The sequence below is a fragment of the Pararge aegeria genome, chromosome 10 (assembly GCF_905163445.1).
Source record: "Pararge aegeria chromosome 10, ilParAegt1.1, whole genome shotgun sequence".
Taxonomy (NCBI): domain Eukaryota; kingdom Metazoa; phylum Arthropoda; class Insecta; order Lepidoptera; family Nymphalidae; genus Pararge; species Pararge aegeria.
In genome coordinates, this window is record NC_053189.1 from 5,591,539 (window position 1) to 5,610,724 (window position 19,186).

At 35.1% G+C, this 19,186-nt stretch overlaps 1 protein-coding gene across 1 annotated transcript; it reads left to right on the forward strand.

Moving 5' to 3' along the window:
• Nucleotides 1-6,861: 6,861 nt before the first annotated feature.
• LOC120627088 lies at nt 6,862-8,526 on the forward strand. The gene is made up of 2 exons (XM_039894933.1): nt 6,862-7,048; nt 7,155-8,526. Exons 1-2 carry the CDS (start codon nt 7,010-7,012, stop codon nt 8,490-8,492), a joined length of 1,377 nt encoding a protein of 458 aa, XP_039750867.1. The 5' UTR covers nt 6,862-7,009; the 3' UTR covers nt 8,493-8,526.
• The last annotated feature ends 10,660 nt before the right edge of the window (nt 8,527-19,186 follow it).

Sequence of the window (19,186 nt, forward strand, 5' to 3'; positions counted from 1 at the left end):
TCTTGTACGTTGACTTCGGTCTGCAGCCTGACTTGAACGATCTTCCAAGCCCGCGGAACCCGTTCCGCAGCGATAGGTTGATTCCTTTCAGTCTTGCTTCGCAGAAATGTTCACTGACTTGAGCTCGTCTCCTTTTCTTAGTTTGCCGGTTTCTTGGATCCGGCTCGAAGGACCATGCACTGTGGAGGATCGTAGACGAGTCCAATCCACAGTAGTGAAATAAAACAACAAGGTGTAGTCGTTTTACCGGAGATGCGTTCGCTTCAGAGTCAGCGAGTGAAGTGCGTGATTTGACCGCGTGAGGCGGGGTTTTATGCTCACAGAAGCGCGCGCATATCGGTATCTTTATTAGAGTATGAGACAAGGATGCAAATACAGGTAAAAGAGATAGCAATATTAGTAGACAGAGATAGTGATACATAAAGAGTGAAGCGGTTGTTTACAATTTGGTCAGCTTCAGTATGGTTGGTGACGGGGAAGCATCGACCGCTTAATTTAAATAAATCTTATGTTTAATTTTACAGCTATAAATCGTCTATATTTATTACTAATAAAATATACTCTAAATAGACTTATCGGAGATTAGGTCTCGCAACTAACTTATATTTTTCATACAAATAACCAATATATCTACCTTATCAACTATTAAAACATAACTTCCTTATTATAATAATCAACTGTTTGATACAAGGTCTCGCAAAAGTATTTGTTAATTTACTTAATCAATTTAGGTATCGTGAATCTTCAACAGCGCTAGAAGAAAGTGTCGAAAATGTAAGTAAACGCCCACGTAGGTATACCTTCTCGGCATTAATTATAAACAGCCGTCAACCGCCTGAGAATGCAAACGAAGCTCTCGCGTACATGCCATGCCCTTGTGTGTACATTTTCGGCTTTCCGATGTAAAGGAGAAAGGGTTCTGGCCATGAATTTCGGAAGAGTAGACTTAATAAATGTAAAAATAAAATACTCATAAAAATTTAAATAAGTCCGTATCGCTGATGCAATCTTATTTATATGATGGAAGTAATAAATACTGGTATACAGTTGCTAGTAGTGTCACCTCCTTGGCAAAGCGGTGAACGCTGAGGATTCAAGAGAGAGGTCCCGGGTTCGAAAATTTGGGAATTAATAATTTCTGAATTTTTCTCCGGTCTGGTCTGTTGGGAGTCTAGTTATCCTACCTACAAAGACGTACCGCTAAGCTATTAAACGTTCAGGTTTAATGTAACTGTCATACCCCTACCAGGTTAGCCCGTTACCATCTTATACTGCACCATAACTTACCAGCAGGTGAGATTAAAGTTAAGGGCCAACTTGTAGTGGAAAAAAACCCTTCGTATGAAATCCCGGGATACCTAATCGATTTTTTAACACTCGTCGTAGAAACGGGGGGTTGTATAGGGTTGACGTGTCTATGTGTTTCTGTGTCACGGTGTGTGTGTGTGTCCGTGTGTGAGTGTGTGTATATATGTGTCTGTGTGTGGCATCATATTTCTCGAACGGATGGATCGATTTAGATTTTGTTTGAAAGGTGAATCAGTCAGGAGTGTTCTTAGCTATGTTTAATGAACATCAGTCTAAAATAGCATCATATTTTTAGAATACTATATATACACTATGACAACTTTCAAATCCAAGATGGCCACCGTCATAAGATAGTGAGTTGCCTTTTTTTTAACTCCCTTCATATGGTTTTCATCGGGATTTTATTTAAATGTAGGTAGATAGGTACTTCTTTGGCCTCATTGGTCTAGTATCACGACAATACCTTTACGGGCCCAAAAATGTTAGATATTCTGTTAAAGAACTTTCAGTAAGTACCAGCAGTACTTAAAACGCACATAACTTAGAAAATTAGAGGTTCGTGCTGGGATTCGAACTCGGCCCCTCCGAAAGTGAAATCGAGCTCCTACCCACTGGGCTATCACCGTTTTATGAGTTTACAAGACGAGAAAAAAAAATCGTAATATAATCGCAAGCTCTGAAAGAAGTTTTAGGTTGGTAACGTTCCTAATTTAAATTTCATCTAGGCAGAAGAAAATAATTCGCATCTAGAATCTATTATATGTGCATTATCGTATTTTACTAAGCCATTCATTAAAATAATTCTACCAGTCTTTGCTGTTTTGCAAATATCAAATGTCAAAAAGATAGCTGAGCCGTCTCATTAAAGTGATTCAGGTTGTCATTAGTTTTATTTAATAATTAGTTATCTTGTAATTATCCTTATCTACGTATCCAATCTTATTAAAATTTTGGCAAATAAAATTTGGTATGCTGACTTTTCAGAAAGTCAAAGTCAAATATTTATTTATTCAAATAGACGCGTAAATTACATGGAAAATATGACATACGAGTAGAAGTGAGATGATTACGATAAGTAAATTTTAGACGAAAATTAAACTTAAAGCTAAAGCTACGAGGGTTCGAAAGAAGTTCCCTGGTCTAGGAAGAAGCCCACAACAAACTTAGGTGCTTAAAGCCTGCAACTTCTTCTGCGTCGCATTTCTGATAGCCCGTCAGATTTCACGCGATGTATGCTTCAGAAAGAAAGGCTGACGAGAAACGTGACGACCACCCTGGCGCAGCGACGAGCACTGTTTCCGGTTCGATAGCTGGCAGGCGCAATTTGGAAATATATATTTCTGAATTATCTCTGGTCTGGTCTGGGGGAAATCCCCGGCCGTGGCTAGTTACTCCTCTACGGACAAAGACGTGCCGATAAACGATTTAGCGTTCCGGTGCGATGTTGCGTAGAAATCTTAGGAAAAAATTCACCGAACACTTATCGGAGAGTTGAATTTTTTGTTAAATAAAGTTTACATGACGCTTTGTCAATGCTATGTGCATTTGTAAATGACGTGCATATCAGTCCATGTTTTTGTTTGTGTGCTAAAATTAAAGACGTGTAATATGACGTGATTATTGTATGGGTTCAATATATAACTGCCATCCTCCTAAACAGGTTAGCCCGCTACCACATTAGACTGCGTCAGTTATCACCAGGCGAGATTGCAGAATCTTATAGTTCAGTAAAAAAAACACACTACAGACGAAGCTCCATCCAAATGAAAGCCAAGATACTAAATATTTTAGGTGTAACTTAAAAAATAATCTATCTAATTATCTACAAAAGTGTAACCCTAAATATGTGATTAAATACGTTGAAGAAAACTTTGAAACGTAATTGTGTATCCGTATTATTCAAATCTCTAAATATCATACACAGCGTATTCACCATTTAGACGATTTTCTTAGGAGGTTTACACATAAAGCGTAATTCGATAACGAAACTTGCGGTTAAAAAAATGAAATTACTTATTTTAGTTTTTGAAAAAAAAAACAATCCTTGAAGTTTTAGTCCTATTACAAAGCAATCAAATCTGAATGTGAACACTCTGTCAGCACTGCAAACACTGTATTAGCTTAGGCCGGTCGACTTGATTACCATTCATTTGTTGTTAGAAATTAAGACAAACGAGAAAACTGGTAGACCGCTCGTAGAAAGTGTAAATGCTGCGCGTTTTTTAATTGATACCGTATGTGGTAGGGATGGAAGCGGTTTCATCGCTTAGAATAAATGTAATTCAATTAACAGATCTTTTTTATTGATGGCACGTTTATAGCTTGATTACAAATTACGGTCTCAACTCCTCACCCTAAGGTTATTTTAATTAATTAACATATCATTCTGTGATGATCTATGATGATTTTGGGTTATAATAATTTCTGTTTCTTCTCTGGTCTGGTCTGGTGGGGGGCTTCGGCCGTGGCTAGTTACCACCGTTGCGAGAAGATCGTGCCGAAAACCGATTGGAAATCACGTAGAACTTGATAAACTGACCACAAGGTAAATAACAGCTATTTGATGTTTATTATTTTAGTCTAAAGACATTTCAACAGTTTCACTTAATGAGAAATTAAAATTCACATAAAGAATTGTTGATATGTTATCTAGTAAGTGTGATACAAAATAAACAGCTTAAACTTAAACTGTTTTTAGTAGCAAAATAAAATAAAGGTGGCGCGTTTATAAAAAAATAAACAATGCTTTTTTAGCTTATTTTTATACGAATTAAAAGATTTCTTCGCAAAAAAATCTCTTAAGGTAGACTATTGTATAGTATAGCTCCCTCAACCTGTATAGTTTTACTGCCATACTTAGTTCTAGTCCTGAATTTGTCACACGAATCAATAATCAAACATCATATAACGTGTCGTTCATTAACTTTAAACATTCGTTTTAAAAACCGGCCAAGTGCGATATACTTATATAAGTATATTATTTTTAAGAATTATTAAAGTTAGTATATTCGAGTCATTTATGAGTCAGACCCTTAATTCCGCGTCTTGTAATATGGCACATCACCATCCATAAATAAAAGTTTGAATCATTTAATACTTTTATCTCGATTTTAAAACCTGCGGACGTAGTTGCGTTTAAAATAACTGGCCAAAAATAACTTTCATTTAACAAATTACTATCGATACCTAGTCATAATATCGATAAATGTTATTGATCAATATAATTATTTCAAACTATATTTTAAGCTGGGCAGTCCAATATGTCCGGGCGAGATTTTTGAAGAGAAAGTGAATCATTTATTGCGAATACCTACCTATTACCAACCGGTCCTATCTTTATAATGGGTAAGAAGTTAACGGAGGTAACACCATCGATTTATCGATTTCTATATTATTCTAACAAATGAAATTTCGACATGGTTGGTTTAGCCATTGAGATGTTACTATAGCTCTAGAGTGGGACAGTGCGTCCCGGTTCAACATGACTTGAATATAACCAGCTCTTATTTGCATATTTTGTTGATCGTTGGTTGCATATCGGTCATCTCCTTACAAAACCACGATTTGACAGTGATTTCCGAACAAACGTAAAAATTGGATAGTGACTCTCAGAACTGTAACACAATAACTTTTACATAATGATTCATTAAATCATGATTAAATCATAATTGTTTGAGTTTTTACCAGTGAATTGTAAAAATGTATACACGCATGGTTGAAATAACGAGATGGCACTTTCATCTGATTAAATAATTTTACTGTAAAGTCTTTACAATATTATATACGAGTAGAGTAAAAGAAGAAGAAGTAGAAGAAGAGGAAACACTTTATTGTAACAGTAAGGATTATACAGTACACAATGTAGACATGCAAAGGCGGCCTTATTGCTGGCAACCTTCGTAGATAGGACTTACAGCAAGAGAACGGGATAGTGCCAAGAGTGTGGATTGATGTACATAAATACCAAAATGTAAAGATACAAATACATATATAATTTTAAGAAATATACCTATTATATATAAATATATAACATATATGTTTGTTATATATTTATATATAATAGGTACAAGCTAGATTTTAACGCATAATTTAAAAGAAGGAAATATAAAGAATCTACTTCAAATTCCATCACTCAAGGAGAGGGAGTAGTCCTTCAGACAACTCTTAAATATCGGAAGGGTATTACTTCTCAGGAAATATAAAGGACTATAAATATTTACAGCCTGTGTTAATGTTAACATTAGATAAGTATGCTTCATCTTCGTCTGTTGCGCGTGGAACATTTTCGAGATGCTGAAATTGTTGCTAGAGTGCAGGCGCGTTCTAGCTACCTAGACTACTCACATCTTAACCTGACCGAGGACCAACAAACTTAAGCGTCTCCAAAATCTCGCTATTCGGTTCATATTTAGCTTACGCAAATATGATCATGTATCTGAATTTAGACTAAAGCTTAAGTGGCTCTCTATTCGTTGTCGTTTTCTTGGAGTGCAGTCAGATTTACGTTCTTGGCGTACGCTGACTTTGAGCATGCCGTCGCATAAAACTAAGTTTTATAAGCATTCATTCATTGTTCAAGCTACTGAACTGTGGAATGCACTCCCAATAAGCATACGACAGTCAAGGTCACTAGACATATTCAAAATGCTGTTAAAGCCCATTATCTTGAGCAATAAAGACGACAGTGATTAACTCTCACTCGTATTTAAGTATGTTTTGGTATATATTAGTTTATTATTTTTTATATTTCTTATTATTATTATTATTATTTTATGTGTGTAAACTTGATAAGTATTAGTGTGTAATTGTTCGTAAGTATGTCTATAATAATAATACAACCCACAAATCGGTTTCCCTTGGTTTTCCTAATCCTAAGGTTGCCTGGAAGAGATCGCTACTAAGCGATAAGGCCGCCCTTTGTATCCTACTTTTTAAGTTTATTTTTGTTGTGTCCATTGTTTTTTTTTCTATTTGTGGTGTACAAATAAAGTGTATAAATAAAAATAAAAATGGTGCCCAGGAATTACAGAAGAAAGCTCGAGATTCGAGATCGAGAGATCGAGATCAGCCATCCAGGTGGCAGTGATGGTTCATCTCTAGATGTAATAATATCTCTGTGAATATAATGGTTTTACTATAGCGTATAAATACTTAATACCTACAGAATTGGTGTTAATCGATTTTTTTCTATAGCTGGTCAATGGTCATACTTAACTACGATATTGATGATAGTCCCTAAAAATGAGAAGCTCTAAATACGGCTATTTAATTGCTTTTAATTTGCTTGAATGTTTTAAGTAGGTACTAAGATAAGCTACATATACACGTACGGCGACTTTGTTATCGTCCTACACTAACATTCCCTTCAATCTATTCGATCTACAGTACCTATCTCTAGGTTATATTCAAAATATGTTTAGTTTATTAGATTAGTGATGACAAATTAAAACGTAGGTAATTCAGTTTTAATTCTCTATTTTGTCACTATTGTGAATCAAGAACAGTGATTTACCGGAATTGGATTTTCGCGTTGGTAGCTCAGTAGAGTTATAGATACTTCAACTCAGTTGTGCGCGCGGCCCTATGTGTGCGTGCGCTTGTAAATATACAACTTTCATTCGTGTGGCAGTGACGCGGCAGTCGTCGTTCGAGCAAGACGTGTTCCTATCGCTTTTTCTTACGGGTACAGTCGTTTACGAAAATGTCTAGTTCTTCACGGAAAAAATGTTTAAGGAGTCAGGTAAATATTTTTTATTTTTAAATTTAGATGTAATGAATAGGTATTTATTATGATTCTATATACGAAAAAATATATCCTTGTTGACGTTTACGTATTATTGTTTTAGACTCGAGAAACCATTGCTAAGGTATACGAATTTCTGAAAATAGATGCGAGAGATATATTGGAACTAGTAAGTGATCCAGTTTGCAGTGCAAGTCCAATTTTAATATCGAAACTAAGTGAACATTTAAATAGCGTACGGAAAAGAACAGCAATGGCAGTGGGGGTATCAGAGAGAACAGTTACTAATATATTGGCTGAAGGAAAAGAATCTGACTCTAAGTTTAAATCTCCGCATAAAGACCGTAAAAAACGTTTAAAGAAGTTAGAATTAGACAACTTTAACGTTGATGTTATACGTTCCACTATTCAAAATTACCATTTAGAACATCGTGAGTTACCTACCTTGCTAAAGTTGAAAGGAATATTTCAAGATAAACTTAACTATGATGGAAGTATTTCGACTCTGCGTACAGCTTTGTTAAAGTTGGGATACAAATGGCGAAAAACTGTGGATAACAGACGTGTTATTATAGAGCGGCATGACATCCAAAAACTACGATTTTCCTACCTAAAAAATTTACTCAGATACCGTCAAGAAAATCGGTGTATCGTATATACAGATGAGAGCTATATCTTAACTAATCATGTTCAAAACAAAGGATGGGGTAATAAAGATGGACCACCTTTAAAGAGAAACCTGTCGAAAGGACAAAGAATTATCATTGTGCATGCTGGTTCAGAACAAGGTTTCGTACCTAACGCACTATTGACATACAAAGCAAATAGTGTTTCTGGTGATTACCATTCTAACATGAACGCGGAAAACTATGAAAAGTGGCTAAAAGAACGTCTAGTACCGAATCTTCCACCTAACTCTGTGGTTGTGCTTGATAATGCCTCATACCATAACGTTCAAAATGACAGAGCCCCAAATTCGAATTCCAAAAAAATAGAAATGCAGAGATGGCTGACAGAAAAAAATATAGCTTTTAATCAAGATATGAAAAAAATTGAACTGTATGATTTGATTAAAAAAAATAAAGAAAACTATATCTGTTACAAGATTGATGACATACTTCAGCGATATGGCATAAAAGTTCTTCGATTGCCACCATATCATCCTGAACTAAACCCCATAGAAAATGTGTGGGGAATTTTAAAAAATTATATTGCTTCGCGTAATGTCGACCAAAATGTGACGGAAATAATGAAACTCATAAATGAATGTTTAAGTCAAATTGATGAAGGGATGTGGGGTAATACTTGTCGACATGTACAAAAGAAAGAAGAAGAATACTATAGACATTTTGACATGGAGTCAGAATTCATAATTAACCTTGATGAGAGCAGCGAATCCGAAAATTCATCATTTGATTTTTCAAGTAGCGATTCAGAATAATGTTCAATAAATAAACATTAAATTACCAAATAACTGTTTTTTTAAAAAAAAACCCGTATATAACCCGTAAATAACTGTATTTGTATTTGTACCCGACTGTACCTCTTGTCACGCACACAAAGTCACTGTATATGTACAAGGTTTACCCACACATAGGGCCGCGCGCACAACTGAGTTGATGTATCTATAGCACGATTTACGTGACTGTATTTGCAGGTGGAAACGCACATGGCAAATAATTGTGTCAAGAATAAGAAGTTTTTTTAGTGTGTTTATCTGTATATTATAAGTATACATGATATCATCAATACCAGTGGCGTGCAAAGAGGGTATGCAGATGATATAAAATGAAGAAAATCTCCAGTACGAGTTATAAATACTTAAGGGTAGGTTTTTTATAAATCTTACAATGCCTAACCATAATATTTTTTTAAACTTCGTTCTGGAGATTTTCTTAATTTTTTATCATCTGTATACCCTGCATACCCTGTAAAAATATTCATCAGTCATCTTAGTACCCATAACACAAGCTACGCTTACTGTGGGGCTTGAGGGCGATGTCTGTATTGTCGTAGGATGTTTATTATTTACTACTGACTAAGCTTATTCAGCGCTAATCGTCTTGCTTTGTTATGAATCTTTGCATAGCAATTAAGAAGGCGACAATGTTGGTCCAGGTCTTAACTGTTACATTTCTAATGCCCGTTTTCACTAACGACGAACAAGGCAATGCTTAAAATAAGTAACGCCGAATCTAAGGAGATTCCTACGCATACATCAACCGCTTACCAATAGTTATCACCTAAGAGTTGGTGCAACGTTTTTTTCCAAAGAAACCGCCTGAATTATTAAGCATTCGTTTTAGACGATAACAAGGTTTAGTGAAAACGCTAGTCTTATGTATTTAAGGATTACATAAACGATCAAAAACTTGGATTTCTCTCGAAAGTTTTTTGTGGCTATTCATAGACCAGGGCGAGTTACCCTGCTAGCGGTAATTTTAGACTAGCTAATGTTATTATCACCATCACCTCAAAATAATGAAGCAAAAAATTTGTTACTCCTTTTACGAAAATTGGGCTGACGGAAAAATACCTATGGAATTTCCCACACTTATAGTTTATATAGAGAAGAAGTGCAAAAGGCTGTTTTTTTCTAATTATGTCTCACTGTCTCACATTGTCATTTAAAACTATTAAAGCAACATGATAAATCCCGAGACCTCATATATAAGAAAAATAACAGAGCTTATCTGCAAAGTGTAAAGCAGTTAAATTGAATGAATAAATAAAAAACTGTACCCCTAATCGGTTGCTACACAGCATCGTACCGGAACGCTAAATAGCTTGGTAGCTGGTATTTATTAGTAGGGTGATATCTAGCCACGGCCGAAGCCTCCCAGAACTCCCTCCCACGACCCTACTGGTACTCTAATAATTTGTCAGGTAGATATATCCAATGTACGATTGTGACTACAAATGCTTTTATCGGAATTGACAAAATCCTAACCCCGATTTCCGTGAAATTTCCGAACCCATGGCCCACATCCGATCGGACCTAATCCATCACAATCCGGAATGCTAATCGGCAGTCAACGCGGCGAGAATTCTCAAACGCACAAACAGATAAATAAATAAAATTGTGCGGAGAAAAATGTGTGTCAGTGTGTTGGCTGCACGTCCGGCCGACATGGGTGTGCGGCACAACGCCTCTTCAGACGGACGCGGTCCGTACCCGGATTAATAGGTACGGCATTGTCGGCAGGTGGTATAGTTCCTACAAACAGACTGACTTGACATTCAAATGCTTATAAACTAGGCCTAGTACTTGAAATAAATGAATTTTTAATTCAAATTTAGCAAGGCGTAGTCTTTATCATCAATACCCTGTCCACTGCTATCACAACTCAGCATAAGGACTTACGAAAATGAAATAAGGGAATACAGTAACTCTATGGAAAATCCCGTATACATTAACCGTCTAAAAGGAGCTTCTCAATTCGATCCAAATTAATTTGGGTAGTGAAATATAAAATTACTTGGTAAGTAATTTGTAGCAAAAATTACCAAGTAAAGGGTGTCATAAATTTGACGTGTCGGTGGGTCTGTGTCTGTCTGTAGCATCGTATTTTCTAAACGGATGTTCGATTTGTTTTTTTCTTTGAAATATGAATTAATCGGGAGTCTGCTTAGCTATGTTTGATGAAAGTCTATACAAGATTATATGATGCTAGTAGATTAAAAAACGGCGTTTTACAAGTTCTAATCTCGCATTTCCCTGCCAATCCCAGCCTGAGGGCTTTGCCAACTAAGCCACGATGCATCGATGCCAAAATTATTATATTACCTATGCCTTTTTATGAGTCTAATGGTGCAGGGATGGTTGCAGTTTTGATCTACTTTTTAAAGGTCCATATAACAAAGAGACACTTAAAACAAGAGATTACTTATTGCTATTGTTTTTTATGTATATATTAGCGGTTGCCCGCGACATCTACCGCACTTGTTTCGCATTTTTAAGAAAGATTTGGGATGCTAAAACAGAAAAAAAATATTATTAAAGAATTTGACCAAATTTAAAAAAAATATATCTGGAGTGGACGATCCTATCACTTAAGGGTAGAAACAATAAATTATGACCGATTTTCAGACCTACTGAATATACAAAAAAAATGTGATCCCCGAACACTGTCACGAGAATTTTATATATTAGATATATTATTATTTTTGATTTGTAAACGGTCAGTACGTTAAAAAACGGAGCACAATCAAAATAAACGATAATACCTTTCATTTATAACAAGCAACTAGTCAGTATTCATAAGCGAAGTAGATATAATTGTAAAAACTGAAGTCCATTAAAATGTTATGTGAATAGGGCTTTATCTGATAGAGTAAGCATACTAAAACTTTTTATATCCTCACCTTAAGAGTAACTTGGAAGGAATACATACGGTATCAATTGTACTTTTAATATATTTTATTTTTTTATATATAATAGTAAATTATATTGTACTATAAAACGTTAGTTAGTTTAATCGGATTATTAAATTTTCGCGTTTTCGCGACGAGGATCTATCCGTCAAGTATATGATAGTTTAACCTCGTAATGTTTATAATTTATATAGAGTTAAGGTGTATCATTACGTAACAATTTTGAAATAATATTATACAACTAATCGAATGGACATGAGCGGATTACGTAAAGTGAAAATCTATAATACAGTCTATAAATATATTAGAAAGATGAGATTACCATACAAATATTTTTAAATTCATTAATATTTTGGAGTAAAAGCGGATGTATAAAATATAAAATTCGATTATATCACAAATATACTATACTTATTAGCATTATTATAATTGTCATAAACCAATAGCATAAAATAAATCATTCGGACTGTTTTATAATAGCTGTTATGTAATATCAAGCGTATTAATTCACAATTTATCATCATCATCATATCAACCCATTACCAACCCAGTACAAACCGGTCTCCTGCCCAGTGAGAAAGGTTTAGGCCGCAGTCCACCACGCTGGCCCAGTGCGGATTGGTGGATTCCACAAGCCTTTGAAAACTATGGAGAATTCTTGGGCTTCGGGTTTCCTCACGATGTTTTCTTTCACCGTTGAAGCAAATGATATTTTAATTGTTCAAAAAAGAAGAAGTCCTCATCACTGGGCTATCACCGCTACCAGTTTACCATTCTCGATTTACAATTGAATCAATATAATTATTAAATAACACAGCCCACTGTTAATCGCGGAATTTGTTGAAATATTTATTTTACAATGAATAAATACGAGGACGGCTTACATATTTTTTTTTATTTTTTATTATTAGCTAACTATGACCCATCGACACTAAAACTAAAAACTAAACTAAGTCAAAACAAAAAGGAAAAATGTGAAAATGAAATGAATGTTAAAATGTTTCATAAAATTGAAGTCACCTATATGTTTCTCCAATTCAAAGTTATACAGCTTTGACAAATAGACGTACTTTCGGACTATGACAGCAACGTTGTGACAAAGTGCCACTTCACCAATGTAGATTAAAAAAAAAGCTAATATCACCGGGTCAATAAGAAGCCACTAAATAAAAAAATGTTCGATTTCGTAGTCTCTAATATAAGCAGATTTTATGACAATTAAATAGCGAGAAAAAAGATATTTAGAAAATACCTAATCTTTTATTCCTAGGCGATCAACTGCCATTTATTTTTATTACTAGTATAAATTTTATTTTCACCGCATACTGCATAATAGTGATGTACCGAATATGATATCTACTGAATATCAAGATTGCGCAAATATTCAAATAAAGTTTATTTATTCATCACGTTTAAAATACATGTTTTTAGTTTCTTTATGCTCGCTTGACCGCTTGTGGATATTCAGAGAGCACTACACATTTCGGTTACTCTAAATTCAAACCTAAACTTAACTAACTTTGGATGAACTTGGGACGCTTCGCAATTTATTGTAAAATTAACGATAAAATCAATTCATTATAAAATGAACGATAAAATCACGATTACTGAAATATTGGGTTTCTCTGAACAAAAAATGACTGAAATGACACATAAAAATGGTCTATAAAACTAAATTTAATAAATTATCACCAAACCTTAGTGAGCAAATTAATGCACCATTACAACTCTGAATGCAATCAGTAGCAGTAGTAAAGCGCCGACGGAAAAATGAAGTGCTATAGACTGGCATGGCCATGTTATACAGAGAGAAGAGAATTATTTAAGTTTTATTTATGTTGAAGAAGAAAGATTTCAGGAAGAACAAAGAAGAGATAAATGCACAATCCATTTATAATTATATGGAAGTGATCTGCTTTCTGCAGCTTTATGGGCTTAAAAGGAAAAGTGAGTTGATGGGTAATAGAAGTGAGTGAAAGAAGAGGACGTGCGGGTTCCACTTAGCAATGAGGACAAGAAGAATACGAGAGATAATATGAAAATGATTATATTATAGGATCAACCTCAAGTTCTTATTTGTGGTGTAATTTGTTAAATTGGATGTAATCAATAAAAGATAAATCAAATACTATAGAACACGGCACAATGATGCTGTTGATAATTTTTTTTTCATCCGTCCTGCCATAAGCTGGAATGCTGAATATTAAAGTTGGTATAAAATGAAGTCCATCTCTACCTACTGCATAATATATTCATGATGAACTCACCTGCATCGATCAACCATTAGGTGAGACCATTAAAGAGCATGAAAATGCAAAATCTATTGAGATTAATACGAAACGCGGTTAAAAAGCAGTTAAGAGATCTTTTTTTTAATATCTTAGCGTTTTGTAACCCGATAGTCTGGTCCATTTTGTCTGCTGGTGGTCATATTTATTTATTAATGTTGTTATTTAAATTTCTATTATAATATCAAAACATTAGAAATTTTAAAGTTTTCATAATATGTATATTTAAAGTATTAAAACTGGGTTCATTAAAATATAACAATCATGTTTTAAAAAATTAAATTATTTACAAAATATCCATTTGTTCCAAATATTCATATATGTGCATCGTAACCAAAACTTGGAACCACCTTATTTAAGGCTAGACTTAGCCAGGGTCACCAGACGCATGGATCAAATTTTGGTATACTAAATCTATTCTGTTACATTCTATTAGCGAAGTAACCGTGATAATAATTAAACATCAAGCCCTCACATTCCACAAAGAATACCTGGATGTCCATGTACCAGCTGTCAGATTAATTCAATTAAAGTTCTATAGGTATATAAAATAATAGGCATCGAAGCCTTATTAACGATGTTATGTTAATCGATGATACTAAATGAATTTGACAGTTGACTCCGCGTTCCACTACCGTCATTCTAACTAGAAAAATGTAACATGGAACGAGTATTTAGTGTGTCACAAGAAATTAATTCGAGACATATTTTTATCGTCTTCATAACTAAAATCGTTATACCAATCGTTGGACGTTCACCGTGCAGGGATTTCCAAATTTCACGGTATTGCGCCACCTGATTACACCGTCTCGTTGATTTTCACCGGTTCCCGGCGTATCGTCTGGATACATATTTAGGTATCTACCTACCAACTCTGCATTTTCCGCTGCAGAGACTTTATCCCATTACTTTGGGATCCATACATCCGTCTGTTCTCACTGAAATGTGCCCTGCTTATTATTTTCTTGTATCCATTGGATTATAATTACTATATAAAAATATAATATCTAAATAATGTAGATTATTATTATTATTTAATTTATATATTCAACATTATCAATCTATTACCAGCCGACTACAGGGCACGGGACTCCTCTCAGAGTGGCTAAATGTGGATTGGTTGACATCACACGCCGTTGAGGACATTATGGAGAACTCTCAGGCATGCAGATTTCCTCACGATGTTTTCCTTCATCGTTTAAAGCAAATGATTTTAAAATTGCTTAAATTAAAAACGCACAACTCTGAAAAGTTAGCTGGGGCTCGAACTCGGTCTTCACGAAAAGAAAGCCGAAGCTTTATTCACTTGGCTATCACCGCTTTCAACTTTGAGGGTCCGTTTCTACACAGTTTTTTTTAATAATAAACATCTTAGTAAATATAATTTGGTAAGTTTTACTTGACTTCTGTGACCAGCATTACCCCTCTGATCATACAATACGGGCATAGTAAATTGTGAGTAGGGAAAATTTTGGTAACACATAAGTTAACAAATTTTTGTTATATTGAATTTTTATCTTTTTATACACAGTACTTTCACATTTTGAAGACCGATTGGCGTAGTGGGCAGCGACCCTACTTTTTGCATCCAAGGCCGTGGGTTCGATTTCCACAACTGGAAAATGTTTGTGTGATGAACATGAATGTTTTTCAGTGTTTGGATGTTTATATGTATACTATAAGTATTATTCATAAAAATATTCATCAGTCGATGGCGATGTGTGAATTGTCGTAGTATATTTATTTATTTTATTTTAAACTTTAGCCACAGCTATTATTTCATTATCAAGCAAAAATTAAAACCTGTACTTCTCAGCTAACTAAGTTCTTATATCCGATTATTCTGCACGAATGTGACAAACATCCCAAAACCTTGATCCTGTTCCGATTGTCATAAATTTTCACGAGTAAAAATGTACAAATAAGTAAAGCAAACAAAACGTGCGTCTCGGTCACCGATAGCGAAAGCTTATATTGACATATTGGAAAGTGACCGGTGCGTTAAACTAAAATGGTAAAAAAATAGTCCTTATTTTAAGGGCTTCAAGGTTGCAAATGAGATTGAATGTGTACATCCCATAGGCAATACAACTTTTGGATTTATTAAGGCCACGATAGTTAAATTTAAATGTGTCATATATCGTGTCACAAGTTCTAATATATGTTCAAAATAACACATATTTTTATAAATGTATGTTGTACATTTTATTATCACTCGTACTTTTGTATTTCTATATGTAGGAATACAAAAATCTATTATATTAGTTTGCAGGGGCAATGTTGTCTGCATCTTAGGATACCTAATATATTTTGGGAACTTAGGTTATTTTTGTATGAAAATATTTTCATTTTTGTTTATTATTAGGTATGTTTATATCCATGAGTTATTATAAACTTTATACAAAAACTTTATTCAGTGTAAAAAAAGCCTCTTGCTATCGCACGCGAAATAAGTTCTTGGGATTATTTTCATACGCTCGTTGACATGTGTCATAGATAAATCAAATCATAGATTCGTGGTCCGTGTTTCAAGTTTTATTTCTATAATATGCGTTATTTTTGCATTCTACAAATATTCGCGTAGAAGTTTTACTGCAAAATTCTGTAGGAATTTTCCGCCAACTTCGGAAATTATAAAGCATCATTCTGATGTAAAATCAAAGTAGACATTAACCTCAACATTCATCCGTAAACTAGCACAATATAAGCTTTACCTACTAGTTTGTTCACTCTTTTCAAAAGCTGTCACCATCATCGTAGAAGCCACGGTAGTAACCAGTTCTGCTAACTAAATTGCATCTTTTCTTCATATATTTAAGGCATCAAATTATTATTCTGCTTCGACCACTTCGTCTCTTTCTATTCCGATAATTTACGGCAAGCGCTTCAAACGGGAATCTTCTTTAATTTTGTATCTGTAGAGTCTTTATTTCTTTGCAGTTGAAGTAGAGTTGGGATGTTATGGAGCCGTAATTCAATACTTTATCGTACACGAGGTTTGTACTGAAACAAAAGTTGGTCGCGGCGACATCATTAACAAACCGGATCCCAGTTGTGCGACTGAGTTTCATTGACGGCTCTTAGTTCTTATATGCTCGTATCGTTGCAAATTAAAGATGAGCCTTTGCTTTGCTAGATCTCCCTCAACTTGTTAGTAGGAAAGGCGTTGCCTGGGATCTTTTTGAAGTGGTCAGGTTTACTGGTTGTTATGGTATGTTGCGCCTGGTCTTATACGGATTGCTGTTGTAACGCCTTATCGACAGATTGCGGCGCAATCCATCAGGTTGGTGTCGTGCCAATAGTTGGCATTAATTTGTTGTATTAAATCGATTGTATTAATAAAATCTTTTAAGGGTACCGTATGTACGATGAAAAGGTAAACTGCAGAATTTGTAGATATTTTACGCGCCCATTTGAGTAAGTCTTGATATTGGTCGTATGCAGGATTCAAACTCGAACGCCGCTTAGGATGTAAGCCGACGCTGCGATATGGCCTTTGCATTAAATGTAGACTCCTTGCGATCTCTAAAACAGCGAAATACAATTAACTGGTCAATCAGTTTTCTGAATGAGCGTTGACTGGGGTGATTAACCGCTCGTGTTCTATTTCACAATCAGCAGCTAGTCTAAGGAGCGGCCATACTGTTTCTTAAACTCTGTGCACATCTGTAAGAAACTGACTAAAGGGAATTTGATATAGAGTTCCTAGTTAGGAAGTAACAGTGGTTTTACGGATATCCTTCAGATATTTGAGCTTACTCTCCATAATCTGAGTATAACTCGCTCAATCACTCGCTGATTGTCTCTAGAATAGTATAAAATCTTTGAAGTATATGCCAAGTTATCCACTAATATATTATTTCGACTTTTTTTTGGTTTTAGTTTGGTCTGTAACTTGTATTCTCGCGGTAGGCATAGGCACCGAAAGGCATTGAAAATTTGTTAACCTAACCGCACGACAGAAATGCTACGCAAGCGAAGTTGCGGGCATGAATAGTAGACATTGGAAAGATTAACTGGTTCACGATGTACCTACGTGTACGAGTACGTTCATAACGTGGTTGTACGTCTCAAAATTTTTTTTTTCACTTCTCCACAAAATAGACCTAGACTGCAATCTCACTTAATGTTAAGTGATGGTGCTGTCTAAGAGGGTAGCGGGCTTCCTGTTACGGAGTATGGCAGTTATATTAAATAGGTACGACTTCGTCGGGACGGCCGACGCCTTCCACCAAATCAGAGAATAATCAGAAGTTATAAATTCCCCTACTGCCCCTGCCGTGATTCGAACCCGGGACCTCCAACTTAAGCAGTCAGTTTAGGTAGAGATTGTACGAAGTTCACCGGGTTGGCTGCTACATGATAACAAGAGCTGCTTGACTTACCAAGTAAGCGCTTTCGAATCAAAAGCTAACCTGTCATACAAAACATAAACGCTATCATGAACTTTCCACTACGGTAGTAACGTGAACACGTAATATCGCATGCTCTGACCGCCATTACCTAGGATTACCGTAGTTTGTATGATATGCTCGTAGTTGTTGCCATTACACGAGGAAAATGGTTTCAAATTTCTTTACACTTGTTATTATACTTATGTAAAACACTACTCTACTCTTACTTTCACTTTGTCTTTTCACTTATAATACCACAAGAGCTTCAAAGACGACTTTATTTGTTTGCAGGGAACCTTGAGGGAAATGCCAGATAATTTTGAAGCTCGTGTGGTATTCGGGGGATTATTTTTCCGTCCCAAATGTCGGCCAATAGAATTGCACCATGAGACGAAATGTACAGTTAACAAATAAGAATTTCATAATGAATAAATATAGCAAAATATATATAGCAACTACCAGAGAAAATTTTCAAAAAATTATCAGTATAATACCATGTAGGTTGTACCACGTGACGTCGAATGGTGCAATTCTATTGGTCGATATTTGGGTCGGAAAAATAATCTCTTAAAAATATATGTAACGTATAAGGCTTTATCCTTATTGAATGTCAGACGAACTACAGATAATTGAACTCCCAATGGAGTTAAGCAGGAAAAGGAAGATTGTTTGAAAATGTGTCTGTTTTGAGGGGAAGTTGGGTCCATTGAAACGACTGTTCTTAATGATTTTACGTTTATAACTACTTTTTTCTTTCAACTACAAGTTAGCCCTTGACTACAAGCTCACCTGGTGGTAAGATGATGCAGTCTAAGATGGTAGCGGGCTAACCTGTTAGGGAGTTTGGTAGTCATACCCCTAAACGGCTTCTACGCGACATCGCAACGGAACACTTTATTACTCATCGGCACGTCTTGGTCGGTAGGGACGTAAGATATCTTTAAAAACTAAAACAAACGTGTACAGTGTTGCGGGTAATTCCAATTAAAGAGTGTCAGTTTATTTTTAACCTCTTACTTTTTTAAGTTATATGCGTTTTGAGTAATTAAAATATCACTTGCTTCAGCGGTGAAGGAAAA